General features: G+C 41.7%; 1 protein-coding gene across 1 annotated transcript in view; it reads right to left on the reverse strand.

Moving 5' to 3' along the window:
* The window catches only part of LOC146862410 (FRAS1-related extracellular matrix protein 2-like), a 229,771-nt gene that overhangs the window by 113,422 nt on the left and 100,418 nt on the right, over nt 1-15,931 (reverse strand). The window contains exon 3 of the mRNA XM_085641607.1: nt 83-229. Coding sequence (XP_085497733.1) covers nt 83-229 — 147 coding nt within the window. The remainder of the gene's footprint in view (nt 1-82; nt 230-15,931) is intronic.

Here is a 15,931-nt window from a genome sequence, read left to right on the forward strand (position 1 = left end):
AAGAAGCAGGAATGCAGACTATGGCTGCCCCGAAAAGCCCTTGGAAGAAAGAAATATATAAAATATGTGAACTGTTACTCACTGATGAAGGATGTCTCTCCCAGGTAGCCCCTGCGCTTGAGAGTCACTTCCAAGAACTTAGAGTCCTCGTCAACCAGATAGTAGTCTTTGTCCAGTGAAATCCAAGCCCAGTTCAGGCGGAAGGGCTGTCTCTTTAGCTTGTTTCCTCCTGCATTTAATAGGAAATAGAAAATCCCAGATCACTATTATTGTTTAGTGCAAGATGTCACTTGTATGCAGCTGATTGAGGCATGATTTATTGATGTTATGTTGTAATGCCAAAGATATTGAGAAATCTTCTTTCCAGGTGCAAACAACATGAAATGACATAGACAAACCGAGGCAGGTGAATCAAATGTATGGACGAGCATTGCCAAAACCTATAAATTGGATCATGGCAAGCTGGATTGAATGGTTATTTATTTATTTATTTGTTTAATTTGTATTGCAGCTATATGCCACAGAAATAAAAAAGCAATAAAAGAAAACATGCTGCTGCCTGACGTTGGTGGGAATATGCTTGCATTACTAAATGTAATTTAAAAAAAATATCACTATCAAAGGAGAGAGAGAGGACTAGGTAGCTAGTCCTTATCCCCGGGGTTTATATGTGAGATCAAAAAGGACTAGCCTATTTGTGAATTTACATAGACTCAAGACTGTAAGGCAGGGTACAAACCATTTTGTTTGTTCATGAAGCCCTCACCCACCAACCTAGTTGGTGGCATGCTTCATCATCGGGCCCACCCAGTGACACCGAGTGTGTCCCGGGTGTGCTTCGACGCCTGGATACAGCGGAGCAGGAATGTATCTGAGTGTGCAGTGTAGTGACGTGAAGGTGACGATTTAAAAGCTATGCAGAGATCCCAGTACCCGAGGGTACATTATATTTTAATAACTGGGTCACTGCTAGCATTAAAAAAGGCTGTTGGATGTTATAGGAATATTAATTAGGGTTTCCTACATCCAGGTGTGGTCTACATGTTTCAGCCAGGCCTTTATGATTAAAACTGGCTTTCCTCAGGACCAAAGTGTGTAGGTGCAAATTACTTAGATTTAAGTGATTGTGTAATTTTGAGAAATGTGTAGCACTCGCTAAGGTGCTTTACATGTGAGAGGGGGATTCCCTCTTAGAGCATTAGTTTGTTTGTTTCCAAACATGCCCCATGGAGTAGTCCGGCAGAGGAATGGACCAATACTTTTGGTCAGTGTCTGCGTTGAGCCTCCAGTCGTCTCTGCGGCCTCCGTCTATGTAAATTCACAAATAGGCTAGTCCTTTTTGATCTCACATTTAAAAACAATAAACATTTTATAATATTTAAGTACAGCAGTACATTTGTTTTCTAGCAGGCAGTTGTATTTAGAAATAGAACAAGTATATCAAGTATATAGCATTTTTTAAATATGTTTTTGTTTTGCATTTGTCTAGTGAAAGCTGTAATTGTCTTTAAGCCAGCCCAAAAACATAGCTCTGAATGTGAAGAAATAAACATGCTGTGAGGCACCTTAATAATGCTCTGCCTGCACAAAAGCAATCGGTGATTTTATAAGAATGACAAGGTTTGTGTCAAGGCAGATGTGCATAGGCCACCAAGCAGCGATCCCTCGTCAACATTAACTAGCCTTGGAAAGTCAATAGATATGGCCTTTGCAGGATGGTGTGATTTTAAAACACATTTTAAAGCAAGCATATGCTGCAGAAATGATGAGGGGAAAAAAAGAAAACATGTGCCATCTAATCGTGGCCATGTGTTTTTGACAAAATATTTAAATGTAAAAAATGTACTATCATATATCATTTTAATAGAGGAGTATGGGTGCTTCCTACCCAGTAGGCAGGTGTACTTAAAACTGGCATAGAATTCCTTTTTTCTTTTAACGCACATTGTAGAAAATTATTGTTAGCAGTGCCAACAAAAGGAAGTGTTGTTGACTTTCTATAACCTGAAGACATAATTGAAACTTTCAAGGAGGATGAAAAAATAATATAAAGGTAAAACATGGCGAAAAAAAGCTTTGGCAAAGACTATTATTGCCACAACACACGACAAATTGAATTGCACTTTTTGTAGTCAGATGTGGACATGTGACCAGGCAAAATGCCTGTCAATGGGAAGCTATTGGCTGAAGTGGGCTGACCCACTGCCTCAGGCTGTATGCTATGGTAGGCGTAAGTAAATTATGAATGACAGGTAAACAGATCAATGGATGAAGAGGTCTACCCAAAGCCCCTCTATGTATGTATTTATGTATGCATTGTTTATTTATGATTTTCTTTTTATTAAATTAGGCTAGCAAGAGAGCTAAAGCTGTCCCTAGCCAGACCAAAAAACAGAAGCCCAAAAGAGATATTGAAAGCTTACGCCAGAAATATGATAATGAATATACACTGCGAACAGCAATAAAATTAAATGAAAAGATATAAGGAGGGGGAGAAAGCATATATGTAATAGTAATATTTAGTCCTGCCTAAGACAGAGCACAACTGAAAGCTACTATAGATGGAACAGCATAGGTACACAAGCAAAGCCGAACAGTACATGGATTGAAAGCGCAGTTACTAGAGAGTCCACACCAACTACAAAGTCAATTAGTAGGAAACAAGGTGACGCCATGAGGTATGTCATGAAAAGGAATGTACCCTCCGAAGGCTCGAAAGTACAAATCACTGAACTTTTTACAGTCATAAGTGCAATTTATTAGAAATTCTAATGTGAGTTTCCCATTCTTAAACGTTTGAAATTCAGTTTGCACTTCCCACTTATTACTCACTAGGTTGACTACAATATCTACAGTAGCAAACTCAACTAAGTGGTAGGAAAATGGGCGTTTAGAGGGTAGCGGCTATTGGAATGTTGGGAAAAACCAAAGTCATAAGTTATGAGTTTTCACACAAACATTTTGAGTGAATTTACCGCTCATTATGCCGCTGCAAATTTAATTGCAAAATGGTTGGAATATGTCTGCATACAGGGAGGAAATTGCTCAACATAACTCCATATTTTTAGTGGACATGGGAGTAGGTGTTTCTTTATATAGAAAACATGTTTTCCATTAGGAGAAAAAAATGTGGAAAATGTCCAACTGTACAGATATATGCCATACTTACTTCTATGCATTATCTGTGATAGACCTGTGTAGGTTTCCGAGGTGTAAAAAACCATGGCGTTTTGTGAATCCTGAAAAGAATGGGGAGAACTATGGAAAGCGTAATTACTGAACTATGAGGTGTGGTATCCTTATTTTAGGGAAGATGATCCCATGTTCTGGGAGTGGAACCTTTGCAAGCTGCTGTAAAGAATTTGAACTGCATTAAGAGAATTGAGGGGGACAAATGACAGACCCAAAAGATCTCTCTTTGCCTCAGTCTAACGTGTCATGTCTAGTGTAGTTAAGAGCTCTTAAGCGAGTAGACCAAAGTTTCACTGGCTACAGCTGAAGAGTTTTCCGATTAGGCAGTAAAGGACATTAATATTTCTGTTTAAACAAGTATGAACACAATGCCTCAGTACAGGAGAACCCAGGCTCCTTAACAATATCCATCAAAAACCATAACAAAAACCCTCAAACATTATAATCCTGGAAAGCGTTTGTTTTTCATAAAACAAAATACAGTGCATGTGTCCCCTCATTTTAACATTGTTTGGTATTCGCAGCCTTTTCAGCTTTGTTCCCAGTAAAATAACAACCACCAATAGAACAATCGTGTCAGTTGTTGGTTGTGAGTGTCTTCTGCTGGACACATTCACACTTGAAGCAACGCGGGCACTACAGTCTGAGCTCTTACTTACAACTGCTGAATCTTCAAGTAGGAGCTCCTGTGTGACAGTGTACACAGCCCAGTGCTTAATTTGAGCTGGTGGTTTCCGGTGCTCAGCACCCGTACTTAATTGTCAGCAGTGTCACTTGTGACAGTCTGCCACAAGGTGGTGCTGTTTGGCTAATTCAGAGGTGACCACAACAACAGTTAATTAATAATTCAATATATATTTAAAATTACCATTGCCTGCTGACCAAGCCAGTCTTATAGCTTTGGGGGCCTGAAACAGTACTAATTGTCAAACTTGTAAGAGTGTGATGGTTCGTAGTTATGTTGTTACTCTCAATGCCACCATGGCAGGGGCAATGGTCGGTACAAGCTGCAGTGGCCTCTTGATGAGAGCCCTGGCATGATTTTTTTTTTTTTTTACAAATTAAGCACTGACACAGCCACAACTTCTGCTTGTGTCTACATTTAGGGTGAGAGGTTGTGCTGGAGCTCCCATTAGGTGAGGTAAAGCTGCAGCCTGAGGGTGCCATCTTGTGGTTGCACTACATCACTGATCAAAAACCCTGAATCTGCTTCTTTTCAGCGGTGATGGAGCACTCTGGCAACCAAAATACAATCTTGCCTGCAGCGCTGAAAATTCTTGCAGGTTTTTTGCGGTGAAGCAATAAACAATGAATATTGCCTCAGACGGAGTTTCTGTCTCACTGTATATATTCCCCGAATTTCCACAACATCAATATTGTATTTTTCCTCCGATTTAGAAAACAAACAGTCGGCGCATTTTTTGAACTCTGCATTGATATTTTTATCCCAGTCTGATAATCATATCAATTTGATTTTTAATGGCGCGAACTGGCACACTTCTAGTGCTGTCAGCCATTTTTCTGGATAACTTTTTTTTAAAATTTAATTGGTAGCAATTTATTTCGACATCTTTTTTAAAACTGGCTTTGATCAGTGTTATGCAAGGTATTGCATAGCAATGTTCAGCAAAGTAGCTACTTGTATTCGTCCTCAAAAGAAGATTTCTCTGTGTCGAAGTTTCCTCTAAGTTTATGAACTTATGTTCATGTTGTAGTTATGACAACACAAAAGTAGAAAATACATATCACAGGCCAACAATCAGCACTCGATAAGAAGGTGGCATGAGTGCCCCCGTTTCCCCTCCCCCTCACAGCGCTCTGTGACGGATGTCAAGGCAGATGATGGCTGCGCGCAGTTGCATGACGCAGCACGTTCCCGACTCCCTTATCCGCATCTGATCACTTGGCGCCATTTATTTTAAACCAAAGGTGAACTTTAAAAGCCAAAGCCTCATTAACCCGGACACCTGGGCCCGAAGACAGGTGAAATGCGTGTTATTTATGACTCATCTGTTTCCTGCAGCCAGTCAGTCAGCCCTGGGGCGCGTGTTTACAGTTCTCCTACTGTACGCGAGGCCAGGCGTAAGGGCACGCGAGAGGCCATTCATGCCTGCTGTGGATAATTTATTATTTGATACCGATCTTGGCAGCTACTGTATTCCTTGGTTTCATAATCGTCTCTCTGATCTGGCTGGAAACGAACAAAATTGAGCGGGTTCCACATGAGCGACGCAGAAATGCGAAATGGGACCCCCTTGGAAAGAGGAGATGACAGTGGGATTGGGTTGAGAGATGCAGCATCCTGGGTTATGCTTGCCAACCAAAACAGGCACTAGCCTTCCAGCAACAGACAACAGACTGATGAAACGCATCCTTCCAATAATCCACAAACCTTTAAACATACAGGCGTTCAGGAATGCCGTCATCGAGCTGTAGTGCACTTCCGATTGCACAAAGGACAGGAATGCAAAAACATTAGAAATCCACAGCACACATAGTATTACAGCATATATATATATATATATTCACTGAAAAAACCATAGGTTTCAGACATGTTATAGTTAGCGGAAATTTTACTGATAAAACACCAATGAAATTCCCCCGTTATAGTTAGTGCAGGCAACTATAACTCACGCGACCGCAATCCTCTGCTGATGCTAATACTGTATTTAGACACTTATTTGCCCATGTCTTCTTCCATAAATTTTTAGCTATACATATATTACAAATATTTTTTTTTCATAAAGACACATATGTCATCAGCAGAAGATTGCGGTCGCGTGAGTTATAGTTGCCTGCACTAACTATAACGGGGGAATTTCATTGGTTTTTTATCAGTAAAATTTCCGCTAACTATAACATGTCTGAAACCTATGGTTTTTTCAGTGAATTTGCAAGGTTTTTTAAACGCTAATTCCTAACTATAACGTGTGTGAAACCTATGGTTTTTTCAGTGAATTTGTACGGTTTTTTAAATGCTAAGTTACTTTACGCCATTCGTGGCGTGCACGCCCACTTAACGCAGTTTGTTCCGTGCGCGCACGGTGCGCTTCGCGCACCGTGCGCGCACAGTGAGCACGCGGTGCGCTTCGCGCACCGCGCGCCCACTTTACGCAGTTAGTGCCGTACACGCAAGGTGGGCACGCAGTGCGCTACGCGCACCGCGTGCCCACGTTACGCACCGTGCGCACATGGAGGACATATTATGCGCTTCCTTGTGATAGGTAATCTGTTAAATTTAATTTGTAAGTGATGACAATAATATGCCATGCACAGAGAGTGGTTTTTTTTTTTTATTAAAATTTTTAGCGTAAGCGCACCGTACGCGTACGGTAAGCGTAATCGGCGAAATTTTCAAAAAATAAAAATTTACCGTTTTTGGCCTTGGGGGATCTTTGAGGACTCAACTAACATGGTTATGTGCATGGGCGCTGTCTAAACAGCCCCTTTATATGTTTTTTGCCTTTGTTTACAGCCCCCCCTCAGAGTGCGAGAGAGAAAATGGCGGCCACCGCTTCCTGGTTTCGACCGATTCGAATGTTTACTTAGATGTAACAGCCAATCAGAATCGCGCTCGCGCACGCCACCGTACGCGTACGGTAAGCTTACGGTAAGCGTACCGTAAGCTGGCTCAGATATATATATTGATTTAAAGGCTATTTTCTCAGAATCTACTGAACAGATTTACACCAAACCTACAAAAGGCACTTCCTTGACCTGAGGACTACCTCTCTGCCAAATTTCTAGTAATTCTGTTCAGCCGTTCGGGCTGTAGCCCTGTCTAAAGGTCCTATGGAAAAATGCATGGGAAAAACGCGTTTTGGGACCCCCCTTTTATCTCAGCCCCCGCTTGACGAATCCCCCCGAGACTTTCAGGGTAGGAGCGGAGCGTAGCGCCCCACCTATTTTGAGAAATTCGCGAGGATTCGTCGACCGGCGCCAAAGTTATTCAAAATAGAATGTTGCGGATTTCCTATGGAAACAGGGTCCTAACTATAACTACCTACTGGCGACCGCCAGTAGGTAATTGTCAAGAATTCCTGTCATACAAGGGAAACACGCCCTTATGTAAACAGGAGAGCTGTTACAAAACTCAAGGAAAACACGCCCTATAAAGGGAGGAACCGGGAGGTACAAGGCTGTCGGATATTGTGTTTACACCGACGTACCTGCTTCGTGAAGAGCAGTGTTCCGGAGTGGTGCTCCAGTAAGGCAAGAACGGAGGTAGGTCGAGTCGTTACTCCCTGGGCCGTGTCTTGCCCCATCGTCACCTGTGAAGGACCCGGAAGCTCTACCGGTCAACCATTGAGCTTCGCTTTTTGACTCGGCTGAGTCCAAGCGCAGTGGCGCTTTTGCTGGTTGGAGTCGTAACTCCCAGCCCGACCAGAGACACAGGGACTGCCAGCTGTAACGCACACCAGGAGGTGTTTGCCGCGTTACAGACTCGGAAGTCCACAGGATCGATCGAGCGGCTGCTCTCGGTTCAGTCTTCTTGCTTGTGATTGGGGTATCGGTGACGCATCACCAGGAGGTGACTCCGCGTCCCGGTGCAGTCTGAGGAAGAGGTTGAGCGGCTGCTCCCTTCAGGTAGAGACCCCGGCTGGGTGTTTCCCTGACTCCTCGATTCTCCCCAACACTCTTCGTGCCCCTCACAGCCTACCGATTGGCATTGTCGGCCATTTCATTTCTGCCCTCTGTTGGCATACGCCGGGATCGGCGTATATGCAGAGGACGGTTAGGACCATCCGTGCTGTGGGCTGGTAACGTACTTAGCCTGGAGGATTCCAGTGACTATAACTTGTTTATTCTTTGTATTATATTTGCCTTCATTAAAACAACTAACCCTTCACTAGTGGTTGCGTCCTCATTGTCGTGTCTGTTAAACGATCCTGAGACGTTCAGGGCGTTACAGTAATATATATATATATCAAACAACAGCTTTGCTGTCTCCAACCTCCGCAAGGCGATGAAGAGAGCACGAACTCCTCTTTTGTCTGGCGAAATCAATGTTTATTTCTCACATGGAGCCAGTCATATATATATCACTTTCATTCAGTTTTTCTTCGGATTCAATCAGGTTCCTTCAGAAACGGACACAGACCCAAGATAAGTGCATAGAATGGATTCTTCTCTAGTCGCCATTAAGCGTTTCGGCTCTCACGAGCCTTGTTCCCAGCACACATAGTATTACAGCATGATTGTGTTGAACACCGTGTGAAAATAATCTTTTGTATATATATATATATATATATATATATATATATATATATATATATATATATATATATATATATATATATTCCCCCATTATAGTTAGTGCAGGCAACTATAACTCACGCGACCGCAATCCTCTGCTGATGACATATGTGTCTTTATGAAAAAAAAATATTTGTAATATATGTATAGCTAAAATTTAATGGAAGAAGACATGGGCAAATAAGTGTCTAAATACAGTATTAGCATCAGCAGAAGATTGCGGTCGCGTGAGTTAAAGTTGCCTGCACTAACTATAACGGGGGAATTTCATTGGTTTTTTATCAGTAAAATTTCCAGCTAACTATAACATGTGTGAAACCTATGGTTTTTTCACTGAATTTGCAAGGTTTTTTAAATGCTAATTCCTAACTATAACGTGTGTGAAACCTATGGTTTTTTCAGTGAATTTGTACGTTTTTTTAAATGCTAAGTTACTTTACGCCATTCGTGGCGTGCGCGCCCACTTAACGCAGTTCGTTCCGTGCGCGCACGGTGCGCTTCGCGCACCGTGCGTGCACAGTGAGCATGCGGTGCGCTTCGCGCACCGCGCGCCCACTTTACGCAGTTAGTGCCGTGCACGCACGGTGGGCACGCGGTGCGCTACGCGCACCGCGTGCCCACGTTACGCTAGATGGGCCATGTACGCACGATGCGCTTCGCGCACCGTGCGCACATGGAGGACATATGATGCGCTTCGTTGTGAAAGGTAATATTTAAATTTTTTAAATATGTAATATGCCTTGCACAAATAGTGCCCTTCGGGCACCATTTGCACATGGGGTGGGGAGAGTATGGATATATTTTTTTTTTTTATTAATTTTTACCGTACGCGTACGGTAAGCGTAATCGGTGAAATTATCGAAAAAATTAAAATTCCGTTTTTGGCCTTGGGGGATCTTTGAGGACTCCCTCAACATGGCTAGGTGCTTAGGAGCTGTCTGAACAGCCCCTTTACATGTTTTTTGGCCTTTGTTTTTTAACCCCCTCTCAGACTGCGAGAGAGAAAATGGCGGCCGCCACTTCCTGGTTTCGACCGATTCGAATGTTTACTAAGATCTAACAGCCAATCAGAATCGCGCTCGCGCACGGCAGCGTGCGCGTACGGTAAGCGCACCGTAAGCGCACCGTAAGCTGCCACAGATATATATTGATTTAAATGCTATTTTCTCAGGAACTACTGAACAGATTTACACCAGACCTACAAAAGGCACTTCCTTGACCTGTAGACTACCTCTCTGCCAAATTTCAAGGAACTCTGTTCAGCCGTTCGGGCTGTAGCTGTGTCTAAAGGTCCTATGGAAAAATGCATGGGAAAAACGCGTTTTGGGACCCCCTTTTATCTCAGCCCCCGCTTGACGAATCCCCCCAAGACTTTCAGGGTAGGAGCGGAGCGTAGCGCCCCATTAGTTTTGAAAATTTCGCGAGGATTCGTCGACCGGCGCCAAAGTTATTCAAAATAGAATGTTGCGGTTTTCCTATGGAAACAGGGTCCTAACTATAACTACCTTCTGGCGCCAGTAGGTAATATATATATATATAGAACTGGCCCTTGGTACGAAGTGACCCCGTGATAGGACCCCTGCTACCGCAGAGGGTGTCCATCACATATAGCAGAGCTCCCTCAATGAGGGATGTGCTTGTCAAAACTAGCCCTGAGGTTATTGACAATAGCAGTTGGATACAAACCATGAAAGGATTCTTTCGATGCAAAACATGTAAAGCATGCATCCACGGAGTAAACACGAATACATATCAAACACCATTCAGCGAACATAAGCATGTTATCTCAAAACTACTCACATGCAAAACTGAATTCGCAATATATGTATTGACATGCCCCTGTAACCTGCGCTATATTGGCAGCACTAAGTTACCCGTCTACAAACGTATCCTTCAGCACCTCAGGGCAATCACAAACCAAGATAACACCTACCCGGTTGCACGACATTTTAAAGAATGTCATCTATCTGACAATCGCATGGTAAAATACTTTGTAATTGACACTGTACCACCGAGCAGAAGGGGTGGCAATCGAGAGAACAAACTCAGAAAACTTGAAACTAGGTATATTCTACAATTAGATACCAAACACCCTTCTGGTCTTAACGCTACTGAAGACCTGTACACATGCTTGACTTAACCTAAGAAAGATAAGATTGGTCACCATTTGATTAGAACTGATATAATCAGAAAGATATTCCCCTCACAAACTTAGAATGTTCAGTCTTAAAACCAATTGATGACACTGGTGGCTAGTAAACAACAATTTTTTAACACACTGGTTTTAACTTTACTGTCCTATTAACTCACAAATGCAACACATCAATTATTTTTAGTGTCATTCCAAAAAAATTAGCGGTTATATATTTTGTACAATTATTTTAAGGTATTTATGAGATTTTTTTAAATCTTTTAACATATTTATTGTGGAATTTGCTCTCTAGTTCGCACCTATCTACATGTCTCATTACAGAGAGTAGGTCGACAGAGAAATGGTATATAATTTTTGATAAAGTATATTGTTTAATAAAGTATGTTTTATAAAGTATTTTTAATTAAGTAATTTTAAAAGGTACTTCAAGGTATTTTAACACCTTTTATCCGTTTTTTATATATTTATCAGCAAATTTGCACAAGTCTACGACTTTGACTGGCACACTCCTTATTAATGTCTGTCAGTATAATATATTCAGTCGTAGACTAGCCTTACTTTGTACAGATTATACAACTGCATTGATGCACACATCGGATTCCCGTTGAGATAGGACTTAACCGGTGTCTCTGTAAGATAAACACATCCACCTTACTATATTCTCGGTGCACTAGGGCATGAACACTGTTCCAACAAAACATAGTCAAATTAAATTGACCAAAGCATATAAGAATGAGGGGACATTACCATCTATCTTTTGACCCATCTACTGATCGTGCTGCTTTCATTTTCAACATATGTAACCAAGATAACCAAAGAATCTAAATGTAACGCTTTTTGCACAGTATACACTTCTAGGCTGTCCTTGCACATTTTTTGCACCCCACACTCAAGCCCTTTTTTCATTTAACAATGTTGGTTTTTTATTGTTATTGATTTTAAATGTGATCGTGACGTACTAATTAGATGATAAGATAACGTTGACGTTTTATAACAGCATACAAAGTTTCTAAACATATGACAATATTTATCAATATTTTATGAGAGTATTTTTAGTCATTTAGGTGGATATGACATTTTATCTAACCTTACCTGTTTGGTCATTTACGAATGCTATGTCTGTTGTTCATGTCTATGACGGGATTAGCGGAGTATGCTGATCACGTGGTCACGATCTCAATTGCACTGTCACTTTAAAAAGGTGTTCATTCTCTTAGTCCACTGTCATGTGATCAAGGCTCAGGCGAGCCGAAACGCGTTATGGCGACAGAGAAATAAAAACGATTATTGCACTACAAGTTGGGTCCGTGCCTCTCTCTCTCAGAGAATCGTAAGCGGGGAAAAGCTACGGAGGACGAAGCGTGATTTCATTGGTCGTTTGCCTGTCTCGCACGACCATTCACGGACCCCTTTCTCATCAACGGTCGACGGCACAGCGAGACTTCTCTTCCCGGGTGACCCGGAAGTTCAAACTCATCCCGCACAGGATACTCGCCGCTGGACCCCCCGCAACCCTGAAAATCAGCCCGGAACACCTGACGATCTTGGTAGGAGGCGAGTCGGAGGACTCGACGAATACGGAAGGTAGCAGGTAGGCGCTTAACTGGGTATTGCGGGGTGAGGAGGCATGCAAATACTCCATTAAACACAGCCACAAATAAAACTGGTTTAACCGGAGTATCTACGTATTATTGGTCTCATGTCGGCCGACGTGGCAAGAGCACGGGAGGCTGCAGCTACAGAGATGTTCTCGGACGCACTCCCATCAACGAGCAATACGACAGAACCTAGAGTAAATAAAATCATCGTTAACAACTCAATAAGGGACATATTCAAAAAATTGGAGAAAAAAATGAAAGCAGAGATGACCAAGTGGTGGGAGTCTAAGTCATTACAAGGATATATTGACGTCAATAGGATCCCACGTGGCCTGAGGATATTAACGGCACCCAGTTACGAAGAACCTAACCCCGATTTAATGAAGGAATGGGCTGAGTGCAATCTTGAATCTTCAAGGAAACTAACCCTTATCCTAATTAAATACGCGGATATTGACAGAGCCAAGCTACTGGGGGAAATTGATGCCATAAATGAAGAGCTGGAAAAGTATGAAGATAAGGATGAACAAAACAAATTAAGAAATGAAATGATGGTCCGCTTATCAAAAGAGGAGGAAAAAATCAAATCAAGAAAGGCTTACAAATTTCAAAGAGACAGAACTGACTATGAGATGGGCCAAATTTTTACCTTTGCCAAACGATATGATGCACTGAGGAAATCAAAATTCCGCAATTTGCAAGCGCCAACAGTCCCAAACGCAACCGAAAACCGCGAGCCTAACACCATCCAATCAGAAGGCAGCTCTGGGACTGGCAGCGAGTCAGAATCGGAAATGCGCTCAGCCGCAATGATGGGAGCCAAGTCGAAGCCATCCCCTGGTGAGGAACTGAATTTTTTATGTCAAGAGCGCAGACAAACTCTGCGCCCAAGACCCCAGGCAAATCCAGCTACAACAACTTCAAACGGAGACAGAGGCGCAAGGCAAACCGGAAACGAGCAAAGACAAGGCAAAAGGAGGGGACGGGGATACTGGCGAAACAAACAATAATGGATGAGCAGGTTGAAAATACCATAGTGAACTTATCCAATATTGAACTCACGACACAAGAAAAAAATATTCTAAGATTGGGACTTTCATTTGCTCCGCGCAACAACTTTGATTATGCTAGAACAAGAATTGATGTATACAAAGGAGTACGCAAATTAAAGCTAAAAAAGCATTTCCTTATGAACACACCCAACCAAACAACTTTGGGGGAGATTCCCACTCCAGAGGGACAACGGGTAACAAATTCTTTAACCCAATCAGATGCACCTCTTTTACAAGTTATACAGGATCTCAGCAATGAAAGCAACTCAACGAACCCAACACTTAAAGCCAGCCCATTCAAACCCAAATCCTCCTATAACCCAATCATGATCAGAGACTCTGTTGATATCTTCCATGAAGCAGTGACCACCCAATTGAAGGAATTGAATACGAAAATACAATCCAAAACAAAGCATTATAATAAAGCTGATTGGCAATACAAGCAATTAACATACAAACTACAAAAAAACAACAAGGAGATCGTCATTCGCAACAGTGACAAAGGTGGAAATATTGTCATCTGGCCAATGAGTGCATACAACAAGGAAGCATACAAACAACTGAATGATCGCACTTGTTACATAAGAACTACTATCAGTGACATGAAGATCACTTACAAAAACTTCCACCTCAAGCTCAACAAATGGAAAAATGCCAGTCTGATTAACAATGATGAATTCAAATTCCTAAAAAATGACAGTCCTACTACACCAACTATATACTTCATACCGAAGATTCACAAAGACTACAACAACCCGCCTGGTAGGCCTATCATCAGTGCCAGAAATAGTCTGACGGAACACACTACCAAATACATCGACTACTATCTGCAGGAGTTCGTACAGAAATTACCGTCTTATGTAAAAGACACCAGTGACTTCCTCAGAAAAATCATGAACTTTGGGTGGCAGGAGAATTATTTACTAATTGCATTAGACGTAACTTCTTTATATACTAGCATAGAGCACACAGATGGCTTAGCAGCGATCCAACATTATCTCGCACAAAGATCGAAGCAACATCTAGAACATAATTGCATGCTGGTTGAAATGACAGAATTCTGTTTACGAAATAACATTTTCATGTTTAACAGTCAACTTTACCAGCAAACTAGAGGCGTTGCTATGGGGGCCAGCTTCTCACCGAGCTACGCATGCCTGCATATGGGCAGATGGGAGGAGCTGGTCCTCAAGCAAGAACACCATGAAGTTGTCAATAGTAATGTCAAAGTATGGCTAAGATATATTGATGATCTTTTTGTTATATGGGAAGGTACTAGCCAGCTAGCTTATGACTTCATTGAAAGTATCAATGCCAACAGCATGAATTTACACTTTACTGCCACAGTCAGTGCCACAGAGATTGAATTTTTAGACACCCAGGTATATATAAAGAATGGCAAAATTGAAACTCGTCTTTTCAGAAAGAGAACGGCAGGCAATTCTACACTTCATGCGTCAAGTGCGCATCCTAAACATCTAATTAATAGCATCCCCTATGGGGAAATGCTAAGGATTAGACGCATTTGTAGCAACAATGATGATTTAGTGGTAGCACAAGAGGCGAGCAAACTTCGCTTCCAGCAACGAGGCTATCAAAATCAAGTCATTGACAATGCCATCAAAAAATCCATGGCATTTTGTAGAGATGAAGCCATAAAGGACAAAAATCCAGTTAACGTCCTGCCCAATGCTAATTCCTCAAACTCTATGAGCACCAAGACTGAGGATAACAGTGTGTTCCGCTTAATAGTGCAATACAACCAACAGCACAAAGCATTAAACAAAATTATTCAGCAGAACTGGCCCTTGGTACGAAGTGACCCCGTGATAGGACCCCTGCTACCGCAGAGGGTGTCCATCACATATAGCAGAGCTCCCTCAATGAGGGATGTGCTTGTCAAAACTAGCCCTGAGGTTATTGACAATAGCAGTTGGATACAAACCATGAAAGGATTCTTTCGATGCAAAACATGTAAAGCATGCATCCACGGAGTAAACACGAATACATATCAAACACCATTCAGCGAACATAAGCATGTTATCTCAAAACTACTCACATGCAAAACTGAATTCGCAATATATGTATTGACATGCCCCTGTAACCTGCGCTATATTGGCAGCACTAAGTTACCCGTCTACAAACGTATCCTTCAGCACCTCAGGGCAATCACAAACCAAGATAACACCTACCCGGTTGCACGACATTTTAAAGAATGTCATCTATCTGACAATCGCATGGTAAAATACTTTGTAATTGACACTGTACCACCGAGCAGAAGGGGTGGCAATCGAGAGAACAAACTCAGAAAACTTGAAACTAGGTATATTCTACAATTAGATACCAAACACCCTTCTGGTCTTAACGCTACTGAAGACCTGTACACATGCTTGACTTAACCTAAGAAAGATAAGATTGGTCACCATTTGATTAGAACTGATATAATCAGAAAGATATTCCCCTCACAAACTTAGAATGTTCAGTCTTAAAACCAATTGATGACACTGGTGGCTAGTAAACAACAATTTTTTAACACACTGGTTTTAACTTTACTGTCCTATTAACTCACAAATGCAACACATCAATTATTTTTAGTGTCATTCCAAAAAAATTAGCGGTTATATATTTTGTACAATTATTTTAAGGTATTTATGAGATTTTTTTAAATCTTTTAACATATT

Source organism: Triturus cristatus, chromosome 2_2, assembly GCF_964204655.1.
Source record: "Triturus cristatus chromosome 2_2, aTriCri1.1, whole genome shotgun sequence".
Lineage (NCBI taxonomy): Eukaryota > Metazoa > Chordata > Amphibia > Caudata > Salamandridae > Triturus > Triturus cristatus.